Raw genomic sequence first — 23,391 nt, 5'->3', positions numbered from 1 at the left:
AGTGGATGGAAACTCCAGGCCTGATCCAAATAAGAGCACCCAGTGAGAAGGCAGAATAAAGAGTAGCACAGTGTTGACCCCTCCAGCGCCCCAAGGGGTTCGGCCCTCAACTTCTGTAAGTTGGGTCTCCTTGAGGAAACCAATATTTACTCCTCTACATTTCAAATTAGAGAGTACATTATAACACTTACAGGGGGAAGAGAGGTGAACAATTTAACTTGTTGTCATGAGAAACGGGTCAAAAAAGGGAAGGGACACCCGGGGACCCCACCATTGTCTGCCCCCTACGACACCAGAAGTGGCCCACTGCACCAGACACACAGCTCAATAGCCTCATACGCTCCACAATATAAGAGGGGGAAAAAAAAGCAAAATGAAACACAATACCATTAACCAACAAATCCCCTAACATCCCCCAAGTTCTGAGACATACAACCATCCTATCCAAACAGCAAACCACATCGAGCACATTCAGAAGCCAACAAAGGGCGAGAAGGACAACTCGTTCCATAACTGAAATCTCTACGTGGGGAAAGAGCCAACAGCTAGAGGTGGGGAACCAACAGTCAAGGAATTAAGCCGATCCGCAGGACATTACCTGCAAGCCCCATCCCCCACACCCAAACCTCCCCAGACCACCTAAACTGGAAGAAAGAAATTAGCTCAGAAGAAATCAGCCAAACAACCAACCAGCGCACATAATACAATAAAGAAATAGTACAACACATCCACAGGATGCCTGATGAGGTGCCTCAGACCAAATCATCCAAGGACCCCGGGGTAACCACCGGTAGAGTATTTTCAAGACCAGGGTTAACAGAGCCCTCAGAGTGGAGCCCGGCTTTCTGGGGAGGGGCATTGAGAGGAGCCTTCACCAGCCCCCAGAGAGGCAGCAGTTTCAACGGCCCTCGACTGTTCCAAGGCCACCTGCATTTTAGCAGGGCGGGATGCCCCCTGTGTCAGGACTGTTGGTGCCTGGTATGCAAAGGGATCACTGACATAATATCGAATACACAAATATAGAATTACCAAAATATCGAAGAAAAATATAGAATGCAATAATATCAAATTCCTATCTACAAACAGGTAAGTACAAAAATATCGAATCTAAAATATAGTTTTAAAAAATATAGTTAGTCAAAATATCGAATTTTTTTAAATGTCTTAAAAGTAATTTAAAATTAATGAAGTAATAAATATAACATTTACTATTACCACTCCTGTGAGTGCAACAGTAGGGAAAGCGTTGGATAGCGTAGGGGTAAAAATTACTATTCCCACTCCAGAGAATGCAACAGTAGGGAAAGCGTTGGATAGCGTGGGGTAAAAATTACTATTCCCACTCCAGTGAGTGCAACAGTAGGGAAAGCGTTGGATAGCGTAGGGGAAAAATTACTATTCCCACTCCAGAGAGTGCAACAGTAGGGAAAGCGTTGGATAGCGTAGGGTTAAAAATTACTATTCGATATTAAATTACTTACCTTCAATTCGGTATTTTTCACCACTATATTCTGTCAATTCGATATTTTGTCCATTCTATATTTTGACTTCAATATTTTGGTAATTCTATATTTTGAATTCGATATTTTGTCTTGTTACCGTGCAAAGGTTGTTTTAATTCTGGTATGTCAGGTCGCACAGTGCCCTAGTCAAAATGTTCAATCCAGTCCCAATCCACAGATGGATTTATGAAGAAAAGTACTGTAGTCTCAGTCTGGATGCACAGTCGAGCAGGAAAAAGAAAAGAGTAGAGCAGACCCAAGTCGCGGAGCTTCTTCTTCACCAATAGGAAGGATGCCCTCTGTTTTTGAACCTGGAAAGTGAAGTCAGGGTACAGAGACACCTTGGTGTTTTCTACCATCAAAGGTACATTTGCGGGCCTGTTGAAGGAGATATTCCCTATCCTGAAAATGCAGAAGGTTGTCCACCACCGGACACGGCGGGGCCCCAGGGCGAGGTATCTCTGCCGGTACCCTATGCGTATGCTCCAAGGCAAAGAATCTGGAGAGGCCTTCCGGGGCTACCACCTCCTGGAACTAATATTCTAGATAGACAGGGAGTCACCCTCAACACTTTTAGGCAGCCCCCAAAACGGACCATATTGCGATGGACCAATCCCTTTCTGATCTTCTAGACAAGCAGTGAGGTGCCGGGTCTGTACCTCAAGAGCCATGATGTTTTGGTCTGCAGACTTCACAGCTGGTGACAGAGTCTGCAATGCAACCTTCTAACGTAGCGACCCTCCTCAAGACCTTCCAGAAAGCTTGTGAATGAAGCCCAGCTCTAACTTGTCATCCATGTACGCCATATTCCCACCGCCAGCACCCTGCTTGATCCCCCTGCTGGGGGGCACTCGCGGTTGTGTCATCTTTAGATCTCTATATGCACCCCATGTTAACTCCAATGTGGGTCCAGGAAGTGCTGGATAGTTGTGCAACCATACACCACCCCTCAGTCACAGATCCAACCAGATGCACCCTTAGCACTGACACAACCTTTGCAGGCTAGTTATCCAGTGTTGTAGCAGCCCAGGAGGGCACCAAAGGGCCACAAACAAGGCACTCAATCCTCAAAGGTTACAGGTGCGACCGGGCAGCAAGAGGCTTCATACAAGGTACAGCAAGGGATGAGCTGAGGATAGCAAGGCTCTCTGAGCCAAGAGCAAGTCATGAAGGGTGCACTCTATGGCAACACAAGCTTCAGCACCCTTGACGAGCCCCCACATTTAGCGAGTCCCAAAAGGGATGGAAAAGTCACTCCTCCAGGCCACTAATAAGGCAGCAACACCATGGTAGCGGGATCCACCCTCTCTTTCAGTGCAGCCATCTTGGGACCCAGCTGCCCGCAACACAATTCATCTCCACGTCCATGGGGGTGAGGGGGAACCAACAGTAATCCACAGGGCAAGGGTGCTGGGGCGTTTGCAGCCACCGCAATCACTGCAGGGCCACAATGTTAACTGCAAAGGGCGGACGTGGGCTATCAGGTCCGCTTACCTGGCACTCAGAGGCTGCTGCAGGCGGTGTTGTGGGGTTAGCTTGGGACACAAACCCCACAAAGATCACCGCCACGGCCGTGGTTGTTTTTTAAATGTATTTATTTATTTTAAGTCCAATGTGGCAGCTGCTAACAAAGTGGGCCGCCATTTTGATAAAGTACCCAGTGACACTGTCAATGTTTTGCCACAGACCGCCCCCCTCCCCCCTCGCCACCAGGCAGTGACAGAGTGCTCACCCGCGGTCCGGGCAGGTCGATAGAGCCCTCCTCAGTGGAGTGGGAAGGAGATGGTGGCCTGTCGTGGCTAGGAGGATCAAGGGCGGCAAGGAGCTCAGTCATCAGCGTCCTCAGGTCATGGCAGCTGGCTCCGTCGATGGTAGATGTCATTTTAGCTATTATCCTTCTAGTCAATTAAATCAGTATGTCCTTCTTATTTTACAAAACAACTGGCTATCCTTCAGTTTACTTATTTATGTGCACGACATTTTTCCTAGTCAGCTCCACTCTTCTGAGGGGGAGGTCTTTGTCTTGGCCCTGTGAGTAAGATGCACAGCGATTATTAAGAGTTTCTGTTTTTGTAGCTGAGGTCACCTTGAGGTTCACTGGTCAGTGCAGAGCACTGGAAGGCACTAGGGAGGTTGGGCCTAGAACATCGCGCATTGGAAATCCTGGAGCCCCTTGTTAGTTTTTGTGATTTTCGTCCCAATGTTTGATTCACATATGAATTATGCATGGATAATAGAGCTCTACAAATAGTAAGATGTCTTACTCCTTGACCACTTAGGGTCAGCCCAATACCTAGCCATGAATGGCCCCTGAAAGAAAGGGTTTATAGCGAGTAGTCTATGGACCCCCTACTGAGCTTAATCCTCGATTGGTCCCCTCACCAACTTTGGATGTTCTGCCCCTGATGGATTACCCCACAGTAGAAAAACTCTTGGTGAATCTTAAGTCAGGCTCTCCATCGGATATGGCTTCGCCCTCTGTCTTGAAACAAGTCTCTGAGGTGGTTGTACCTATCATGAGAGATGTGATTAACTACTCCCTCTCCACCGGAGTAGTTCCCCCATTGTGGAAACAGGCCAGAGTAAAAGCTCTATTAAAAAAAGCCAATCTAGATCCTGAGGATTGGTCTAACTATCGACCCATCTCCCTATTACCAGGGATAAGTAAAATTACGGAGAAGCATGTAAATTTAGCCTTATCCGCCTTTATTGAAAACGAGGCAGTGCTTCACCCTACTCAAACTGGTTTTAGAACAAAACAGGGCACTGAGACTGCCCTGGTTGTTGTAGTGGAGGAAGCGAGGAAGATTGTAGATGCAGGAGGCTGCGCTGCGGTGGTCCTTCTGGACCTCAGCTCAGCCTTCGATACGGTTAATCACCCCTTATTGATCCGCCGTCTCGGCGAGGCCGGTATCTCTGGGATGGCCCTCAAATGGCTACAATCCTTCTTAGCATAAAGAGCATTCTCTGTTTTTGAAGGGGAGTTTACATCAAGACAGTTCCCCCTACATTACGGCGTTCCCCAGGGATCCTCATTAAGTCCCACCTTATTTAATATCTATATGAGGCCTTTGGCCGAGGTGGTGCTTCCCTGGGGAATTAAATTGGTCACATACGCCGATGACACTCAGTTAGTGGTCTCACTAACGAGGTCTGAGGATGGGACCTTTGGACCAAACAATCTGACCCCCTGTCTTACTAGGGTTTGTGATTGGATGAAAGCCTCATTTCTGAAACTGAATGGGACAAAAACTGAGATCATGATCATGGGGCACAAGGCCCCCATGAACCTTAATCCATGGTGGCCGAGCTGCCTGGGTCCCCCCCCGACCCCCAAAAAAACAAATCAAGAGTTTGGGAGTCTGGTTTGACCCCTCTCTCGGTTTCCAAGTGCAGGCAAGGAAGGTAGCCGCAACATGTTTTGGCCTGATTAAGGTACTAAGGAAGGTTCTGTACCTCCTTCCACTGGATTTCAGACGTCTCCTGGTCCAATCTCTGATCATCTCTCGATTGGATTACTCCAATGCACTCTATCTGGGAGCCCCAATGGGCACTATCAAAATTTTGCAGTCAGTCCAGAACTGCGCTGCTCGATTATTGGTCAAAACACCCAGACACAGCTCGGTTAAGCCTGCTATGCGTGCACTACATTGGCTACCGATTCAGGAGAGGATAGGATTCAAGGCCATGTGTATGGCCCATAAATCCATCACTAATAACGGTCCTGATATTTTGTGCCCACTCATCTGCCCATATCGACCCTCTAGAACCCTCAGGTCGAGTGAACTTAATCTTTTGACAGTCCCAAGGATCAAAAGATCCCGAATGGGGGGACGGCTGTTTTCCTTGCAAACTGCTAAATTCTGGAACAGTCTTCCTGAGAGCATCCGACTTCAACCGAACCATCTCATGTTTCGGAAACAATTAAAGACCTTCCTTTTCCGATGAGTGGTGGTGACATGCTCTGGGTCAAAGCGCTGGGATGCCTTAGGGTAGCCATGCGCTATACCAAGTGTAATATTCATTCATTCATTCATTCATTCATTCATTCATAGTCATGATGGGCTGATATCAGCAGGGTTCTGATGCCTTCACTTACAGTGTTTTTCACAATGCATGTTTTTCAGAAAGAACAGTGCTTCAGACTCCTTCCAGCTTATGAAGATCCAGGCACAAAGTGGAGCTAATGTGTATTGCTTGTCATATCAGGTCAACATTGTAGTTTTCACTGATAGCTGCTATTCCATATGGCAATGATCCACAATATCATGTGTTGCGCTGTACAGCACACTTAGCCCTGATTACGAGCCAAAGCGCTATTTATCGTGTGCAATAAATAACAGCTATTATGAGTTCCTGGGGAATAACATGCAGATTTTAGTGCTTGACACACCAAAATCCACATTATACGGTACATACCATATGTTTTCCCCTGTTAAATTTTGGCAGGTTTGGCCTGTCAAAATTTAATGAAGGTTGAGTTATTTAACGCAACTGATAATTATGAGAGCATTAAATACCTTCATACTCGTAATTCCGACCCATGAGTAACAGGAGTTCAGAAACATGAGTCAAAGACTTTGGTCATAAAATTACGAGGAACTCATAATCAAGTAGTGTTTCTGTGTTGGATCGCGTGCAACCTTGATAAATCTGGTTCACGATTTGTAAATATGGGACACTTATTTAGCTATCTAATTTGCTAATGGAGGGGCCTTTTTTATGTTGGTGCCCGGGCCTATTTTCTGTCCCATTCCAAAACTGGAAGTGATGAATTCGAAGCACCAGCATTAATTCTAGGCAGATCACTTGGGAGGAAAAGGACATTATAGTCTGACTTGGCAATGCAGCTGTTGCCAGATAATGATGTGACAAACACTAGAGGGGCTTTGACTCCACCCACATGTTGGGAGCTAGGAGTGCATGTTTTGATTGGGTAGATATCGTGGGCTTCCACAAAAAGAAGTGTTTGCCCTCCACATAGCTGTGATCATTTTGATTATTTATCCAGCTGCCTGAACTTGAACTTTTAGGGGCACACACATGGCACTGTAAAGCTATTAAAATGTCTTAGCTAACTAGAAATCTATGTTATTTTTCTCTACCAGCACCGCAGATGGGAGTTGGGCAGTCATTAACCTACATGGATGTTTAGGTCTGGCTTGAAAGATAAACTGTAATCAGAGCTTTTAAGCTTAACCAATATTATTCTACAGATATTTGCTTCCACACAATTACATATCTATTCCTATTCTATTTACTTGTACGCTTCACGTTATTATACAACATTCCTTTAAACCTACACCTACTGGAATTACCGATGATTGTTTTAAGTTTGGTGAGATGCCTACAAGCACAGTGACTCCACAGAGGTCATTGCCTCTTCCCGCCATATCTAGAGATCCATACCTACTCATCGGAGATCAAAGTGATAAAAGTGCAGCTGTTGGAACCGCTGGTGCAGCGGATGCACTTACGTGTCGAATGTGCCACTATGTGTATCATCCCTCTCTGCATACTGTTTTGGTTTTTAACAAAAGAGGGGGTTTGTTGCTTTCTCCATGTGTGTTGGGCCTTTGCTAGTTTTTACTACCTAGCTTAGCCATGGAATGGGTGCACCAGGACTTTAGCAGAGCAGGAGCCAGCATAATTATGGCACAGGCCCCACTACGCCAAACTCCAAATGACCCCCTTAATCTCCATGTGCCCCAGGTTGTAAATGAATGTATGGAATGTAATTGTATAACACACGCATGTGAACCTCTTCTGTATTTACATGCTCTTGAATTATTTACCAACCCTGAGGATATACAGTGCTCCTTTCACACCAGTAGTGTTGGAGCTATTACAGTAGTCTCTCTTCTTACATGAAATTTGTTCTTGTTTCATGCAGACGTATGAGGCACAGTTACAGGAGGTAAGAAACAATCCTTTGAAAAAAGACCCTTTCGTGTTGGTTTCTGAGAATTGTGGTGGGAATCTATAGGCCTTGGTGAAGGAGTATAACAGGAAGGTTCTGATCTAGCAAGAGAAGGTGCGGAGAAGGAAGGGTCATTAATGAATTTGACAGTTCGTGTCCAACTTTTTGTAGGTGCTCCATTACCTGTCAACTCTAACTGAGCTCCTACATGACATTTTATTGAAGCCTAAAGGTGAGGAATGAGTGAGCAGAAATGAGTGAGTTGTTATTGAATTGTCTAATGCTTGTGATGCAGAAAGGAATAAAATACTTTATAGGTTTGGTCGTAGGGGAATGAGCAAGGCTCTCCTTACACGCCCTGAGGCCAGTGATGTGACAAGCAATGAGGAGATATTGAGAAGATTATGAGGTCACTTACTGAGCTTGTGTGATGGCCTTTTGAGATGCATGCAATAAGTACTGAACGTCTACTGAAATGCAAGGGACAAGGGATGACTAGTTTTAGAGAGTGTGGGACTTAAATGTTCTTCATGAGTGCTTATCTTTTTAGTGTAATCTTTTTCATTATCAATTCACTCTCTCTGTCCATTCAGAAACAGGAAACACTGCAAGTTGCCCACAATACTCTTTTGGCCCAGGTTGAGGATCTCGGTGCCCAGCTCAAATCTGAACAGATGAAGGTGGTGGCCCTTGATGGGCAGCTGGAGAGCATGTCCATCCTGCAGCGCTCACTGGAGGAGGTACCGTTTCACAGGCGCATGAGTATTCTAGAATAACTGTGCCTGAGCTGTGTACTGTGAAGCATAATGTTTATCTTTCTCAGTTTCAGGGGCGAGTCGTTGACTTGGAGAAGGAAAGAGACCTTTTAAAGGATAATTATGACACCCTGTTAAAAAGGTGAGAGGTGGTCCCGTTCCATGGTCAGTGTCTATTTGTGTATTTGAGTAAGTTGCTACTTGGATCCCTTTCATTTAATCCTTGAAGAAAGCGATGCAGTTCCGAAGGAGCTGGATAGCTGAGCATTGAGAAAGCAGGCAGATACTGTGAATGAACCACGGCTATGGGGTGACATGGGCTTGATTTGTGAAGTTGAGTGAATGGGCATTAACTGGGCACTATTGAAACTTTGAGAGGTGTCACTTTCTAACCAAAGTGAATATGATATAGAAAATCCAATTACGCGTGTGGCCAGACCTCAAATTTGACCTTGTCCTGCTTACTGATGTGCTCTCACCTTCTATAATGGTTTATATGAACTCCTCATGGGGTACTCCAGGTAGGTTTATTTTCTGGATGAAAATGGAGAATTCAAAGCACCATGCCAAGCTTAGTCAAGGGAAAGTTAAAATCTCACTTCCTGTGTGACTTAAACTCCACTCTATCTTACTTTAAGTTTGTTATTTCCAGCCTTGGTCACCTAGAGTACATTGTATCCTTTCGTTACAGTAGTGAACTGGTCATGTCCACAAGACCTTGCTCTGAACTCTCATCTTTTTAAAGCAAAATAGCAGGTGACTTCCTTCTCCTCCCAATAATCAGTGGTGTATCTGATCTGCAATTAAGAAAAAGCTTAATCCCTCTCCATTTTAGTGCCCTTGGTGTGATACAGCGTGCATCCAATGTATGGTGTCTGTAATACACCACCTCCCACACAACCCTTTGCACAATTTACCCTCATTCCTCAGAGCTACAAATAGTCGAGAGCTCAGGGACCTTTCTTGGTCTTGTAAGGACGTTTGTGGCGATTTGGAACACATGTTTTTCGAATGCAAATATCTCATACCCTTCTGGGAGACAATAACGAACCAATTGAACCGCATCTTCAAAACTAACCAATGCCAAGACTTCCCTACCATAATCTTGGGTCCCCATGCACCTTCTCTGACTTTGGATCTAGGTGAATCAGATTTTGCCTTACTAGATCTCCTATTGATTATCACACTAAAAGTAATTGTATTGAATTGGAAATCATGCATTTTAGTCTCTTAATACATTTGGTGGGCCTGGGCAACTTGCGTACGAAACTCCCACTCCTCACAATACAATTCACCTGGACATCCCACCATCTTGAAGAAACTATCGGGAACTTTGGATTAGTTCCTTCAAGAGCCTCATTCAACTATCTATCCTGTGAGACCAATATAATGCCCATACCTTCTCTCCTTCATCAGGTTCATTGACTCTCTTTTATATTTTCAACCTTCCCCCTCCACTCTCCTTCACACTTCTTGGTCATTGTCTTTCATCGTACATCATTTAAACGTTCATGCTCTAATAATATTCCAAATGTGTGTGTACTTACAGAATATCCCTTATTTATTTTCTGACTATATCTCCAAATACCACACGTTCTTCTTCTATTAGAATGTTTTTCACTTTTCGAATATATAGCATTGATATATTATCATTCTCCAATACTAGTTTTTAATTGAGTTAATACTGGCCTATGACAACTCTATAGTTACCTGGCATTGCTTGTCCGTGCTCTCGGTGTACCTGCTTTACTGTACTTGAAGAATCTTGTTTTTTCTCTGTTGTCTCTGTCTGCTAATATTTTCTCTTTTCTGTTTCAAATCTATCAGTACATTTTTTTTAATTCAAAATAAAAATCATGCATAATCAGTTTACCCCCGAAAAAGTGTTGAGAGCTCAGCTTCATGTCTCAAGATTCCCTAAGACCACTTTGGCCATTGTCACAACATTGATTTCTTTTTTACCTAAACACGACTAGAAGGAAGCTTCAAAATACTGACCCATGGAACATCTGAAAACCAAACTGTCTGGGGCACAGATAATAAAGAAGGGAAATTGCCAATAACCCACCCTCTCTTCAGCTGCTAATAATGTTGCTGAGCCTGTTTCTTTTGTTCATCGACTGGTAGTGGAGGGGGAAGAGACTATCTAGACCTAGAGGGGACTATGACTGGTATTGGCATCAGTGGATGCTGTGGTTGCTTTTACATGGAATGCATGTCATGAGAAGTGAATCCCAGCCTGGCAGAGGTTCACTTTGAAGAACTCTGGCCTTAATTAACTGATCTGTCTCCCGCTTCTCCATTCTAATGCACCCCTCCCTTCCCTAGTACTCTGACTTTGGAAAATCAACATTGTTGGAAGTCCATGGAAGAACAGCTTCGGCATGAAATCTTACGTCTGGAAGAAGAGCTGAAAGCAGAGATGTCAGCCAAGAGGGAGCTGCAGGAGAAACTGGAGAGAGAAGGAGGTACGGATATGTCTTACCTTTCGTACTTACATGGCTACGTTGATGCAATTTGGGGAAATCAGGATTGCATGGACAGAAAGAGCCAGACTCCTGATTGACCTAAGGAGGGGGTACTCTCCAGGGAACAGATAAAGCCAGCAGATGCTATGAAATAGAATAAAGTACTACTGTGTTGTGGTATAACTGTGAAGTGTGATAAAGGCCTAATTGCGAAGTTATCATTGTATGTTTCTATCTCTCCCAATATCTACGTTGAGTATGATTTTCTGTGTGTTGAACTATGTAGTCAGAGGCCCATGTGTCTGACATATCTCTGACCCCACATGTCCTTTTGTCTACCTCCCTGTCCATTTCCCGTCTACCCACTCATCTATGTGGCATACCATTTTTTCTATCTATTTTCTTGTGTTCAAATGATTGCGTCCCTATCTGTTTGTCTTCCACGTCAGATCACAGACTACAGAAACACATAGACTTGAAAGAATTTCTAACCATACACAACAGATTTCTGCCCACTCTGTTTTACTTTGTTTTCTTCACCTTTTTCTATAACTCACCACTCGCAATTGACCATTGACCCCTTATCATTATATCTGTTTCTTTGTATAAATATCTGCTTCTCATCAATGCGCATAGTTCTTTGTGACTATGTTTGCTTCTTCCGATATGCTTCCTTCTCTGTGCATCTGTCTTCATGTCGGTTGCTCTACCCTTCTATTAATCATTCCATCAAAGACCAACATTAAGGAGGATCAGTGACACAGAAAATGGTGTCATTTGAAGATCAGGCCCCAGTGGTACATTAGTGACGGAGGAGAAGGGCAGAAATTAACCTTAATCCAATGATTGTTTTATCTACCGTATACCAAGTGACAGATTGACTACGAACATCGTTGCGCTAGCGTGTGTGTGTAAACTGCATTGCTGCAAGGGTTTTTAAACTCGTTATTTTTAAAAATTGTTGTTACCCCTACCACTTTGTGCGCTGACTCCCCGGTCCACCGCAGCAATTCATGCTGTTTGTTGTGGAGGAAGGAAAAGCGCCTGCACTTCCTGGTTGTTCCACGGCGGGCGGCCATCTTTCTAGGGTGACGCTCTAGTCTCCCCTCCTCCCCTGACTACATAAGAGCTCAGCACCCACGCGCACGATTAGATTGACTACGAACATCGTTGCGCTAGCGTGTGTGTGTAAACTGCATTGCTGCAAGGGTTTTTAAACTCGTTATTTTAAAAAATTGTTGTTACCCCTACCACTTTGTGCACTGACTCCCCGGTCCACCGCAGCAATTCATGCTGTTTGTTGTGGAGGGAGGAAAAGCACCTGCACTCCCTGGTTGTTCCACGGCGGGCGGCCATCTTTCTAGGGTGACGCTCTAGTCTCCCCTCCTCCCTAATCTACTTATTTACCAGCCCACTCGCGCAGCGGTGACGCGCAGCGGGAGCGCCGTAGACGCGCCGAAGAGGCACCTAAGAGAAGCCAGTCTGCGCCAGTCCGCGTCCAGACGCTCCTAGCCTCCGGCCTTAGCCGGCATTATGGTAGGAATCCGCCTTTCTTACAGCGCCTCCTCCCTGTACGCGTTACGACCTACCGCCAACTCACTATGTTTACATTCGGTCCTCCCTATTAATACGAAGGCCCGCTGTAAAATATGTGACTGGGGTATATCCTCCCCAAATACAGGCAACCATCCCTCCATGCATAAGAGGAGGATGTTCCTCCTTAATTGCCGGTCCCTGCCGAAGCACCACACCGAACTGGCCATGCTGATAGAGGAGCTCAATCCTGAAGCCCTCTTTCTGACGGAGACATGGCTCCAGCTAGAAACTGATCCGGCTACAGTATGGGCCACCCCCCAAGGCTACTCTCTTAAGCGACTGGACCGCCAGACAGGCAGAGGCGGAGGATTGGCCATCATCTATAGAGATAATTATAGATGCCGTGTCACTTCCTCCACTACACCAGCCTGTGAGAGCCTACATTTTACTCTCGAATTTTCCCCTACCATCACCTTTTCTGGTATTTTAGCTTATCGACCACCTGGTTCCCTTAGCGACTTCGTCACTAATATGACGGACATAGCTGCCAACCTAGTGCTCACCTCGGCAAATTTCACCTTGCTGGGTGACCTGAATCTGCATCTAGACGACCCGCTTGATTCAGCAGCCAACAGCCTTCGTTCAAACCTTCAGGCCATTGACCTGTCCCAAAAAGGCTTTCATTCGACACATACCAAGGGACACCTCCTAGATCACATTTATAGCAACCTAGATAGTCTAACGGTCGAGGTACCTATACCACTGCCTTGGACCGATCATTTTTTAATACCTTTTACATGGTCCATAAGCACCCCTCCCACCTTACAAATTCACAATAAACACTGGGGAAGAAAATGGGCCTCTCTCCCGCTCCCCAAATGGGAACGGGCCCTCACCGAACATCCACCTAGGAAGGTGATTAATCCCAATATAGCCGCTGTCAATTTTGACAACTGGATTTCTAGCACCCATGATCAAGTCCTCCCGAAGGGTTCTCTGCAATTGATAAAAAGATCTAAAGTCACCCCCTGGTATTCTCCCGCCCTTAGAACCATGAAACAATCCTGCCGCAAACTTGAGAGAGCCTGGAGACAAGAACGTTCACAACCGAAGAAAACAGAGTACAGAGCCTCAATAAAGTTCTACAAAAATGAAATAAAATCTGCACAAGCCGAGTTTTACGAAACCAAAATTAATCTCGCCGCGAACTCCCCTAAAGAAATGTTTAAATTAGCTAAATCTCTAATTTCCCCCCCCCCCTGAGCTTCTGTCATCGGACGGCGCACAAGTCCGTTGTAACAACTTAGCCACTTTCTTTTCCCAGAAGATTCAGGTCATTTATTCCTTATTCACCACAGGTAGTGACGACATGGAATTCACCTCCACAACAGATTCTGACCTTCCCGTTCCCTGTTCGCTGGACAATTTTCCACTCCTTGATTCCATCACATTAGACAGAATGATCCCTAAAGTCACCTCGGGATCTCCTAATGACCCAGCACCTCCGCAGACTCTAACTAAGGTTATTGATGCCCTCCGCCCGGTCATCCTGGATGTCCTTAATGCTCTATCACCTCCAACTCCGTCCCAGCTCCATGGAAATGTGCGATGGTCAAAGCCTTACTGAAAAAGCCTAACCTGGACCAGAACAACCTGACCAACTTTCGCCCCATTTCCTTGCTTCCCTGGATGAGCAAACTGCTTGAGAGGCATGTCAATAATATCTTAGTAGGGGGGAGGAGCCAAGCTGGCGACCGAGATGGCTGCGTAGACGCTCGGCTCCGTGAGCCTTCTCACCCCGCGCATACATCCTGGCAACTATCCTGAGCCATAACGGCATATTTAAGTAGGCGAAGGACACCTTTCACTGACCGTTTGCTTCTGAGGCTTTTCCGTGCGGCAGGCCCGTGGAAATGTCCCCGACTGTTTTGCGGCCTTCGCGGAGCTGAGCCCGGGGTGTCGAGTGAGAAAAGTGGCCGACCGGGACTGCGACAACAGCGGCCTCTGGTGGGGGCGAGGAGCCGGCCGGAGGGCGCCGGAGGTCTGATGGGCCGATGACGACAGTGCCGACCCAGTCCATCTTGTGGAGTGCCTTGTGGGATGTGCGGTGAAGCAGGGTCGAGGGGAGTGCATGATACTTGGCCCCCTTTCCAGTGTTGTATCCGGGCATGATCAATTACTTCTCCCGTAATCGGCGGGCGGCTCCCAGGGAGCGGCGGAGATTTTGTTTAGCCCTTTGGTGACCCTTCGCTGAGAAGCCTGCCTTGACTTTCGAGATCCTCGTGGTGACTCCTGTTGCGCCCTGGTGTGGGGCCCGGTCCCAAGGTGAAGTGGAGAAAGACGAGGCCGGATCAGCTAAGATGGCGGACAGCGCCCTCCTACGCAGACCACATCCAGGCAGAGAAGCTGCTGTGCGGGAGAGTCCTGGGGTCTGGCGTTACGAGAAAGCACCCACGCTCAGAGATATATTGGCTGCGTTAACAACCCTGCATACGACCCTGATCCGGGACGCTCGGGAACTGGGAAGAAGGATGGCCGCCATTGTTGTCCCACCGTTCTACACGGGCATGGTTTGATCTCATGGAAGCGCCAATGGGCCCGACTCTGCGTCAGTGATGAGTACTCCAGCTACGCCTAAGTTCGTGGAGACGCTGCGAGACCCGGTTCATGAGATTCCTTTGGACAGATCTGTTGTACATGTGCGTGCCTCGTCCGGGCACTTCTCTGTTCGGCGACAGGGGAAACAACGTCGATTTATGGTTTGGGCTGCCCTGGTGGCGTTTCTGCGCTTGCCGGATGGTGTGACTCTCTTTCCCTGGCTGGTGAGACTGTGTCCGGACTGGAGGATGCTTCCGGAGTCGATAATGACATTGATGGATTTCCGCCATACATACTCGGCTGGGTTCAGGTGGCTGAAGTCCCATGGAATAACAGCGCTGCCCGATCCGCCCGGATCGTTTGAACCCTCCACTCTGCTCTGTATGCTGATTGATCAGTGGACGTATGTTGGTACTACTGATAGGAAGGGCCTGGGTTGAGACCGTCTAGTTCATAGTGACACTTATTGTTGGCTTATTGTGATTTGGGGACACACGGCGGGTATGTCCTTGCTTGTGCTATTGGTGATTATTGTCTTCCGTGTCTATCCTAATCTTGTTGTTGTGTCGTTTATTGTGCGCGGTGGTGGGGGGGGGCCCGGGTGGCCAGATCGATGGCCCTTCCCCACGTTTTTCCCTTTTTTTTCTTCTTTTTCCCTTTTTCTATATTTCGGGTCTCTCATTTAGGGCGACAGGCACGCTGCTGGGGGGGGGGTAGGCCGTGGCCTTCTGCAGGGGTGCTGGGTGGGGGGTAGGGGGATGGGTTCTGTTAATTTGTCTTTTCTTTGTTTCTATGGCCCTTTGTCTTTCTTCCCTTTTTGGTGTCGTCGTTTTTCGTGTCTCCTACAGTATGTTTTGTCTTGAGGGGTGGGGTGCAGCTGCTCCGTAACGTGTCTGTTTTTACATCTATCCTGACTCGGGTGCCTTACCCCCAATGTTTCAAACGTATTAGTACTATTTGCGGATCTCCTGTTTCATGCTTGCTACTGTAGGACCATGTATGACCGTATGGCATTGATTTTGAGTTTTTCTTTATTGTAAAATGAACCTTCTCACATCCTGAATCTCGTACAGTACGCTTGAATACAAGTTCTCTCCTGGACACTTTTTCGACCCTCATGTCCGGGCTGCTGTATTTTTCTACATTGATTTGCTGTACTTACGACTTTCCTAGCGGCCGGCCGAGGTGGTTGTAGGCCCATATTTGTATTTACTTGAAGTGACAATAAAGGTTCTCAAAAAAATATATATATATATCTTAGTAGATTATTTAGAATCTAATAATCTGCTACGTGTCTCTCAGATGGGGTTCCGCCCTCAGCACGGAACTGAAACTGCCCTCTTAGCAGTGACGGAAGAAGCTAGAGCTATACTGGACCGGGGAGGAAAAACAGCCATCATACTTCTCGATCTCAGTGCCGCGTTCGACACGGTTAACCATGCCACATTATTACATCGTTTGAAGGGCATGGGCGTGTCGGGCGCGGCCCTGGAATGGCTGACCTCCTTCCTGGATGAGCGATTCTTCCAGGTGTTTGAGGGCGAGGTAGTCTCTCCCAAGCATCCACTCAGCTGTGGGTTCCCCCAGGGCTCCTCCCTAAGCCCCACTCTTTTTAATGCCTATATGCAACCTCTAGAAAAGATAGTCCATCCTTTTGGTGTGCGTAATGTCACCTACGCCGACGATACCCAACTGGTGGTCTCTTTGGACCACACTGAGGGGTCGTCTAACACCTTGGGCCCTTGTCTGGAGGGTGTTGCTAAGTGGATGCAATCCTCCTATCTCAAACTCAACGGGGAGAAGACGGAGATTATGTTACTGGGCAACCCTCCTTTGACCACCTTGGTCTCCATTTGGCCCACATGTCTCGGTCTTCCTCCCCCCCCCCAAACCTCAGATAAAGAGCCTGGGAATCTGGCTCGACAAAGCGCTAGACTTTTCGGTCCAAGCCATCAAAACAGCCTCCACGTGTGTTGGGCTAATGAAAATGCTCCGCAAAGTGCTCCCTCTGCTTCCATTCCAGGCGAGAAGAGTCATGGTTCAGGCCCTGGTACTCTCCCGCCTGGATTATGGAAATGCTTTATATAGGAGCCTCGGCGGCAGTCACCAATAGGCTTCAAGTCACGCAAAACTGTGCCGCTCGATTACTGTTTAATATTCCCCGCTGGCAGTCAGCTAAGAATGCCCTAAAAGAACTTCACTGGCTTCCAGTGGCTGCCAGAGCACAGTTTAAGGCCATGTGCATTTTCCACAAATCTTTCCACCGAACAGGCCCTGCCGTTCTGTTCCCCTTAGTTGTGCCTTATGCTCCGTCTAGAGCCCTTCGCTCTAGTACACTGCATCTGGCAACCACAACTAAAATTAATAAAGCCCGATGGGGCGGCCGCTCCTTTTCCCACACCGCTGCGAGGCTCTGGAATTCTCTCCCTCTAGCCCTTAGAGAGAATAATAACCGGATGTTATTCAGGAAAGCTCTGAACACTTATCTGTTCGCAAAAGCGTGTTGACTCACCCGGTAGCTCGCCACAGTAATCAGTCTAAAGCGCTGCGAGGCCTCCGGGTAGTTACGCGCTATATAAGTGTAATTTTTCATTTCATTTCATTTCAAGAACAACAGATAGGGTTAGCCAAGAGTCTGCCAAGGAATGCCTTTTCTTTTCAGGTCGCAATGAGGAACTCAAGAAAGAAGTCAGCTGGATGCAGCTGCAACTCCTAGAGCAGAAACAGGAAGCTCTCCTGCTACAAGGGAAGGTGAATGCCATCTTGTCATCTTCACCCACAAACTGCTGGCCCTCCGAACCAAGATGCACCCCAAACCCATTACAGGTAGGCAGCAGACCAGAGTAAAGACTTCTCGTGTGAAATTCATCTGTGCATAGCCTACATTCTTCATGTTTATGAAATCCACTGAGTATTTCCCTAATTATACAGACGTTTTGATTGCAATTTGAATGTCGATGTAAGTTGACAGGCCAGGATGTTGACTTCTCATAGATCAGGCTAGCTGTGAAGCATCATCAGTCCCAGCCACCAGCAAGGGAACGAGGTTTGCACAGCAGATGCTTGGTTATTAGTCTGTGGTTTAGTGAGTTGAACCTCTCTGTTAGCTCATGCATCAAGTTACTTGCTATGAGCCTGAGATTAGTGGCAGAAGTAGTTCATTAATCCTAGAGATAAAGTCTTGGTTAGGTACGTGATGTTAAGAACAGGAGCTGCCCTTTTAATTTCTGGTTAGTTGCTCCTATTTCAGATCACTGGAAGAACTCTTGGTAAGTATCCGGGGTCTAGTTAGATGAGCTGTTCCTTTAGCAGAATAATAGAGTTATTGCTGGGGTGTTTTAGCTGAGACTGGGCCGGTTCCTTAACCCTGTTAAATTAGTGCAGGGACTTTCTCGTTTACACAATGGATAGTTTGTTATGTTGAACCCTGTGGTTGCTCAGCAGAGCGGCATCTTTACCCACTGGTCAGTTCTTAGGAGTGGGTCTGGGACTTAATGGTAGGACCTGCTTTATTAGCTCAGGGTAATTATTACTGATGAGCCTGGGGTCATCGGGATGACCTGTAGGAGGCTATGACAGGAAGGCTACTTTAACTATGTGCTACAGTGTGTACTGATGAATACATATTTTACAATCCTCTTTTCAGTGAGCATTAGAAGCAGAGGAGAAAAGGAGGGAGAAATTGAGGGCAGATATGTCGTGAACTGGTTCTACAGGGATGTCACTCCAGCAATGAGGTTCTATTTCTATTAATGTACAGAATGTTTCACGTCTGGCTACACCAATAAGTAGATAGCACTATACATGTTTAATCAGTGCTAAGGGGACCACATCAGCCATAGCTTGCTCAAAATAAATAATATATAATATACAATACATGTTTTAAAATGTTTTACCATGAAACAAAAATAAAATGGAACAAAGGACAAAAAACGCATATATTTATATAATTAATATAACGAGGCAAGAGGCAGGACATACCTTAATTTAGATTGCAAGGCAGGAGTCTTGGTGTAATAGCGACAATCTATTTAGAAACGATGCAGGTTACTAGAAAGTCATGTAATTGGCAGTGGCATTTAACTACTTCTTTATTACACGATGAGTCTGTTAAACGTATAAATAAGAATATAGAATTTCTTGGATTTTGGCATATCATGTTTAAGGCTCCCGGTTTTATGGTATTTATATTTTTGTCATTTCCGTCTGTATTTATCCATATTTATTTTTTGCTAATTTTACCTGTATTTATCCATATTTATTTTAGGTTTTGGAAAAAATGAAGCTGAAGTGTGAATATTTCTGCATTTATTTAACCAGTTAATGTACACTCGTGCTTGAAAACCTAACATGTTTCACGATATATATAAACACTCAGATGGTAAAATATGCACTTGTAAGAAAATATGTACATTTTAGTACCAATGTTGTGGAAATCTACTGCTGTTTAAGGCACTTTACTAAAATACCTGTTTTGCATTATAGTGGCATGTGGAACTTTCCTTACCAAAGCGGATGAGACGATTCTTTGTGCACAAGAGTACAGCACCAAATACCAGTTTTGATTTTTGCATAATTATGCATAATTTCGTATAAATGTGCTGAGATTTCACTTAATTATGTAAAAGAAAAGTATGCTAATTTTTCACGCTCCCACTCAGAATTCCTCAGTGAAAAACATCCCCATTATTCACATTTGCCCGTCTATATTATCATTTTATATATTATGTATTTTTCTCACTGGCAGTCATCCATAGCAGTATCTCCAGATTCTAAATCTGTTTTTTCAGTCCTACGGCATACCAAGCTTGGAAAACAAAAATGGTTGCTACGTCATAAAGAACTTTCAGACTTCTCAAAGGGATAACAGAGAGCGTCTCCATGAAGCTTCGCTCTTTGCTCTGAAAGAGAGCTGGGAGCCCAGCTTCAGGCACAGAGAGGGAGACCCAGAGGGTGATGGGCGTGGGTGGCATGAGACCACATACTATTTTACTATATTAGGGTGTGTGAGGGGTGGATTGAAAAGAGGATAGAGTAAGTGGGTGACAGCACGCCTGGATTTTCCAAATTTAAGTGGGTAAATACAGAAGGAGGGTGGCAGAACATTAGGGTCGTGTGGAAGGGGGGGGGGCGAGAGATGAGCATGGTGGCCAGATGAAGGTCGTGGTAGGTTGTAGGAGACCAGGTGTAACTAGGGGTATTGTGGAGAGGCAGGTTAGGCCTCTTATGATTGGTGCCCCTCCACTCTTCTATCCCTGCATAGCTTTTGGAAGCAGGTGATTTGGGTGGGCCATACATAACATTCAATTGTAGATGGGTAACAGTGCATAACAGACGTTTTTCACCGTGGGGTTTTCATTGTGTATTTGAGAAGACAGGTCCTGTTCCATGGAGTGCCAAGTGGGCAATGCAGAGAGCTTTGACAGAGGCTTCTCTTGTGACCCATAGCGCTTGCAGAGCTTGAGTAATGTAGGCACGTCAGCTCCGGATTGAAATGTGCCCAATTGTCTCGTTTTGGATTTACTGTCCTGTGCTTATTTAATGCCTCAGTGCAAAGTAGAGTCCATTGTCATAGTCAAGACTTGACAGCACTAGATCTCACGAGGATGGACCTTGTGGGAGAAGCTCATGTGAAGAAAGATACATCATTGCATTTTCATGACGTGAAAAGCACTTTGGGTTTGGTGTTTGGATGGAGAGATTTGAGCCCATAATCATGAATGACCTCCTGAGACCAAGAGGTGCTGGAGTCCTGTTTTTGTTCTGTTCATCTGGTGAGAATATAATGAATCAAGATTCGAATGATTCTGTAGGATCCAATGGGCTACTGCCTAAGAGCATTGGCGGAGGTCTGAGGTGCCCAGGTCCATTAATGAGGTGTCGAACTCCTGAACTATCTCTGAGGGAACATTTGTAGCTTTGCATCAGCTAAGAAAAGCAGATCCCTTCAACATGACTAATTTCTGCCCGGGAATTGGTGCAAATGAAATTTTTCCCCATCTCCCAAGTTCAACAGACTTACACGATTTCATTTAGACTAGACGAGTATTTTATTTATTTTATACATTGTTTTCGTACACTTGACATCGCAGTGAGGGTTTATCGGTCTGTGCAAGTTGCAACAGTATCAGCTTAGCCACCAGTAATATTCAGGATACAAAATGGTCTGCATTATTGCAGACCATTCCGCTTGCTCGCTCTAAACCATACATCCTCCAAAAACATGTAAACCCCAAACTCGGTGGCCTTTGGGAACCACACGTAAAGTGACTAATAATCAAACCTCTAATATTCATAGATAATGTAACACTCCCCATCCATTTTTCTTATTAAACTCTACTGGCAGATGCATATATTCGTGGTCCAGGTCACATTATTTTGTATATGCTGATTTAGGAAGTGCATCCAATAAGATGTATCATGTATACAGATCATGATGTATTGTATATACAGTTGAAATGCTAATCAAATACATTAAAAAAAATACACTCCCCATCCAACATGCTATTCAGGTCAGAGGGATACAGAATCTGTGTTCCCGATATCTCTCTGCTGGGCAATTCTGCGGGCTCAGCTACTTTGGTCCTATGCACTAAGGCTCGAAGAGCTGAGAATGGCTATTTAGAATGCAAAGCAGATAGTACTCGCAGCAGAAAAATATTACCAATTTTGAGCCAAGAGAGAAAATGCCGAAAAGCCATTGCCTGCTTCCAGAGGGATTACCTTTGTTAAAGAAGCGGATGGTCCTCTAATGGTTTTAGCACCTACAGGATTTGTGACTCTCCATAGTTTCAATTTTCAGTGTTTGAATCAGGCTTCCAGGGTTTTAATTGCACATGCATATTTATCATTGCATTGCCCCTCCCCAACTATGATTCCCCTAGGAAGATGCTTTAAAATTGTTCAGTTCTCCAAATTCTAAACAATGACGGACAAAGGGTATTTTTTGTGTAAACATGTCCCTTCATTGGCAGGAACGCCTCAAAACCTTCTTTCCATTGTTAACACTCAACTTCAGAAACACTCGGAGGGGGTAAAATGGTAGGAGAGGGTACCACACTTTGTTCCGTGATGAAGTTGCAGTGTTTGCAGAAAGTAAGACTGTAATTGCATTGTCTGAAACTCAACTCTGAAAAGACCGAGATCATAATCTTCGGGAATCTGCAACCTAGATGGGACAATCTTTGGTGGCCAGCAGAGATGGGTGAAACACTCAAACCTGTGCAAAAGGCCAAAAATTGCCTTTTGCACAGGTTTAAGTGCACTAAACTAGCAGTATCACAACAGACTAATGCTATCGTCTCCGCCTCCCATTTCCTGATGAAAAAACGGAAGAAAATCATACCATACATGCCTACGGATTTCAGAAAGTTGGTGGTTACTGCACTGGTCCAGTCAAAACTGGACTATTGCAATGGTCTCTACTTTGGTATACAAAAGCAATATCAAAAACTTCAGACAGTTCAAAACACAGCTGCTCGGCTGCTAGGAAACATCCCCAAATATGACTCAATTTCCAAGGAGATTCGCAGACTTCACTGGCTCCCGGTGGCTCAGCAAATTAAGTTTAAAGTTCTCTGTTTAGCATACAAGGCTCTGAACAACAAAGGACCTTTCTCTCTTAGAAATCTCTTTGTCTGGTATCAACCGTCGAGACAGTTGCAGTCCTCAGGCCCAAGATTGATGAAAGTGCCAAGAATGAGAACCACAGGTTGGGGCGGCCGAGGTTTATCTTACGGTACCGCAAAACTGTGAAATGCTCTACCGGCCGAGGTCAGAGGGGCTGCCTCCCTCACCATTTTTAGATAAAAGTTAAAAATATGTCTATTCCAGAACGGATCCCCTGGTGGTGAATACTGCATTCATAGCGCCAAGACACCTTTGGGTATTCACGTGCTCAACAAGTCTAATTAACATTAACATTAACATTACTGTGACAACAAGTGGTGTTTCCATAGTACTTTCATGTATTTTGTTTGAAATGTCAAATCAAATAAATTGAAATTCCAGGGCAAAAAGTCTAGTGTTTATCAGTACTGTTGTATCTACACTTCAAGACAGAAAAAACTTAGGGGGCGGTTACGATGCGGCTTAGAAAGGCTCTGACCGCATCTTGGTTTAATTTGAGACTGCTGCATTACAATGCTGCGTGGTAATCTAAAGTGCGGCCTTTCTGCCCTTGGGATTACGATACTCGGTCTCCAGCAGGATTTCCATGTCGGGCTTTCCGACATGGAGAGCCTGTCAGAGAGCGAGTATAGAGGCCCCTAGCAGGGCCCCCTTGCCTCTGTCGCCTCCAGTTGGGGGCCGAGGGGAGACATATGGTGCCCCCTGTTCATTCCTGCATTGTGTGGCAGGCACACTGAGGTGTCTGACACACAATGAAGGGGTGAACACAGACTCCCATTCCCCTATGGATGCTTGTGTTATGGCTGGTTTATGGCCGTAACACGAGCTCCCATAGAGGAGAGGGAGTATGCGACCGAACAGTGTTTGGTCGCATCATAATGTAGCAGTCGGGACTGCCGAGCGGAGGCCAGTCGGTCCTGTTTCAGGGACGGTCCACCCAACTTCGTAATAGGCCCCATAATGTATGCCTCATCAGAGAGTTT

At 45.6% G+C, this 23,391-nt stretch overlaps 1 protein-coding gene across 3 annotated transcripts in view; it reads left to right on the top strand.

Annotated features, from left to right (window-relative positions):
• LOC144755675 (X-linked retinitis pigmentosa GTPase regulator-interacting protein 1-like) overlaps positions 1-23,391 on the top strand; it is a 434,709-nt gene that overhangs the window by 198,187 nt on the left and 213,131 nt on the right. For all 3 annotated transcript variants that reach the window (XM_078644845.1, XM_078644846.1, XM_078644848.1), the window contains 4 exons: positions 8,016-8,162; positions 8,246-8,319; positions 10,506-10,645; positions 17,442-17,605. In XM_078644845.1, the coding sequence (XP_078500971.1) occupies positions 8,016-8,162; positions 8,246-8,319; positions 10,506-10,645; positions 17,442-17,605 (525 nt within the window). The remainder of the gene's footprint in view (positions 1-8,015; positions 8,163-8,245; positions 8,320-10,505; positions 10,646-17,441; positions 17,606-23,391) is intronic.

The sequence above is a fragment of the Lissotriton helveticus genome, chromosome 5_1, assembly GCF_964261635.1.
Source record: "Lissotriton helveticus chromosome 5_1, aLisHel1.1, whole genome shotgun sequence".
Lineage (NCBI taxonomy): Eukaryota > Metazoa > Chordata > Amphibia > Caudata > Salamandridae > Lissotriton > Lissotriton helveticus.
Note: the sequence above shows the minus strand (reverse complement) of the source record. Positions and strands in the feature narration are given on the sequence as shown.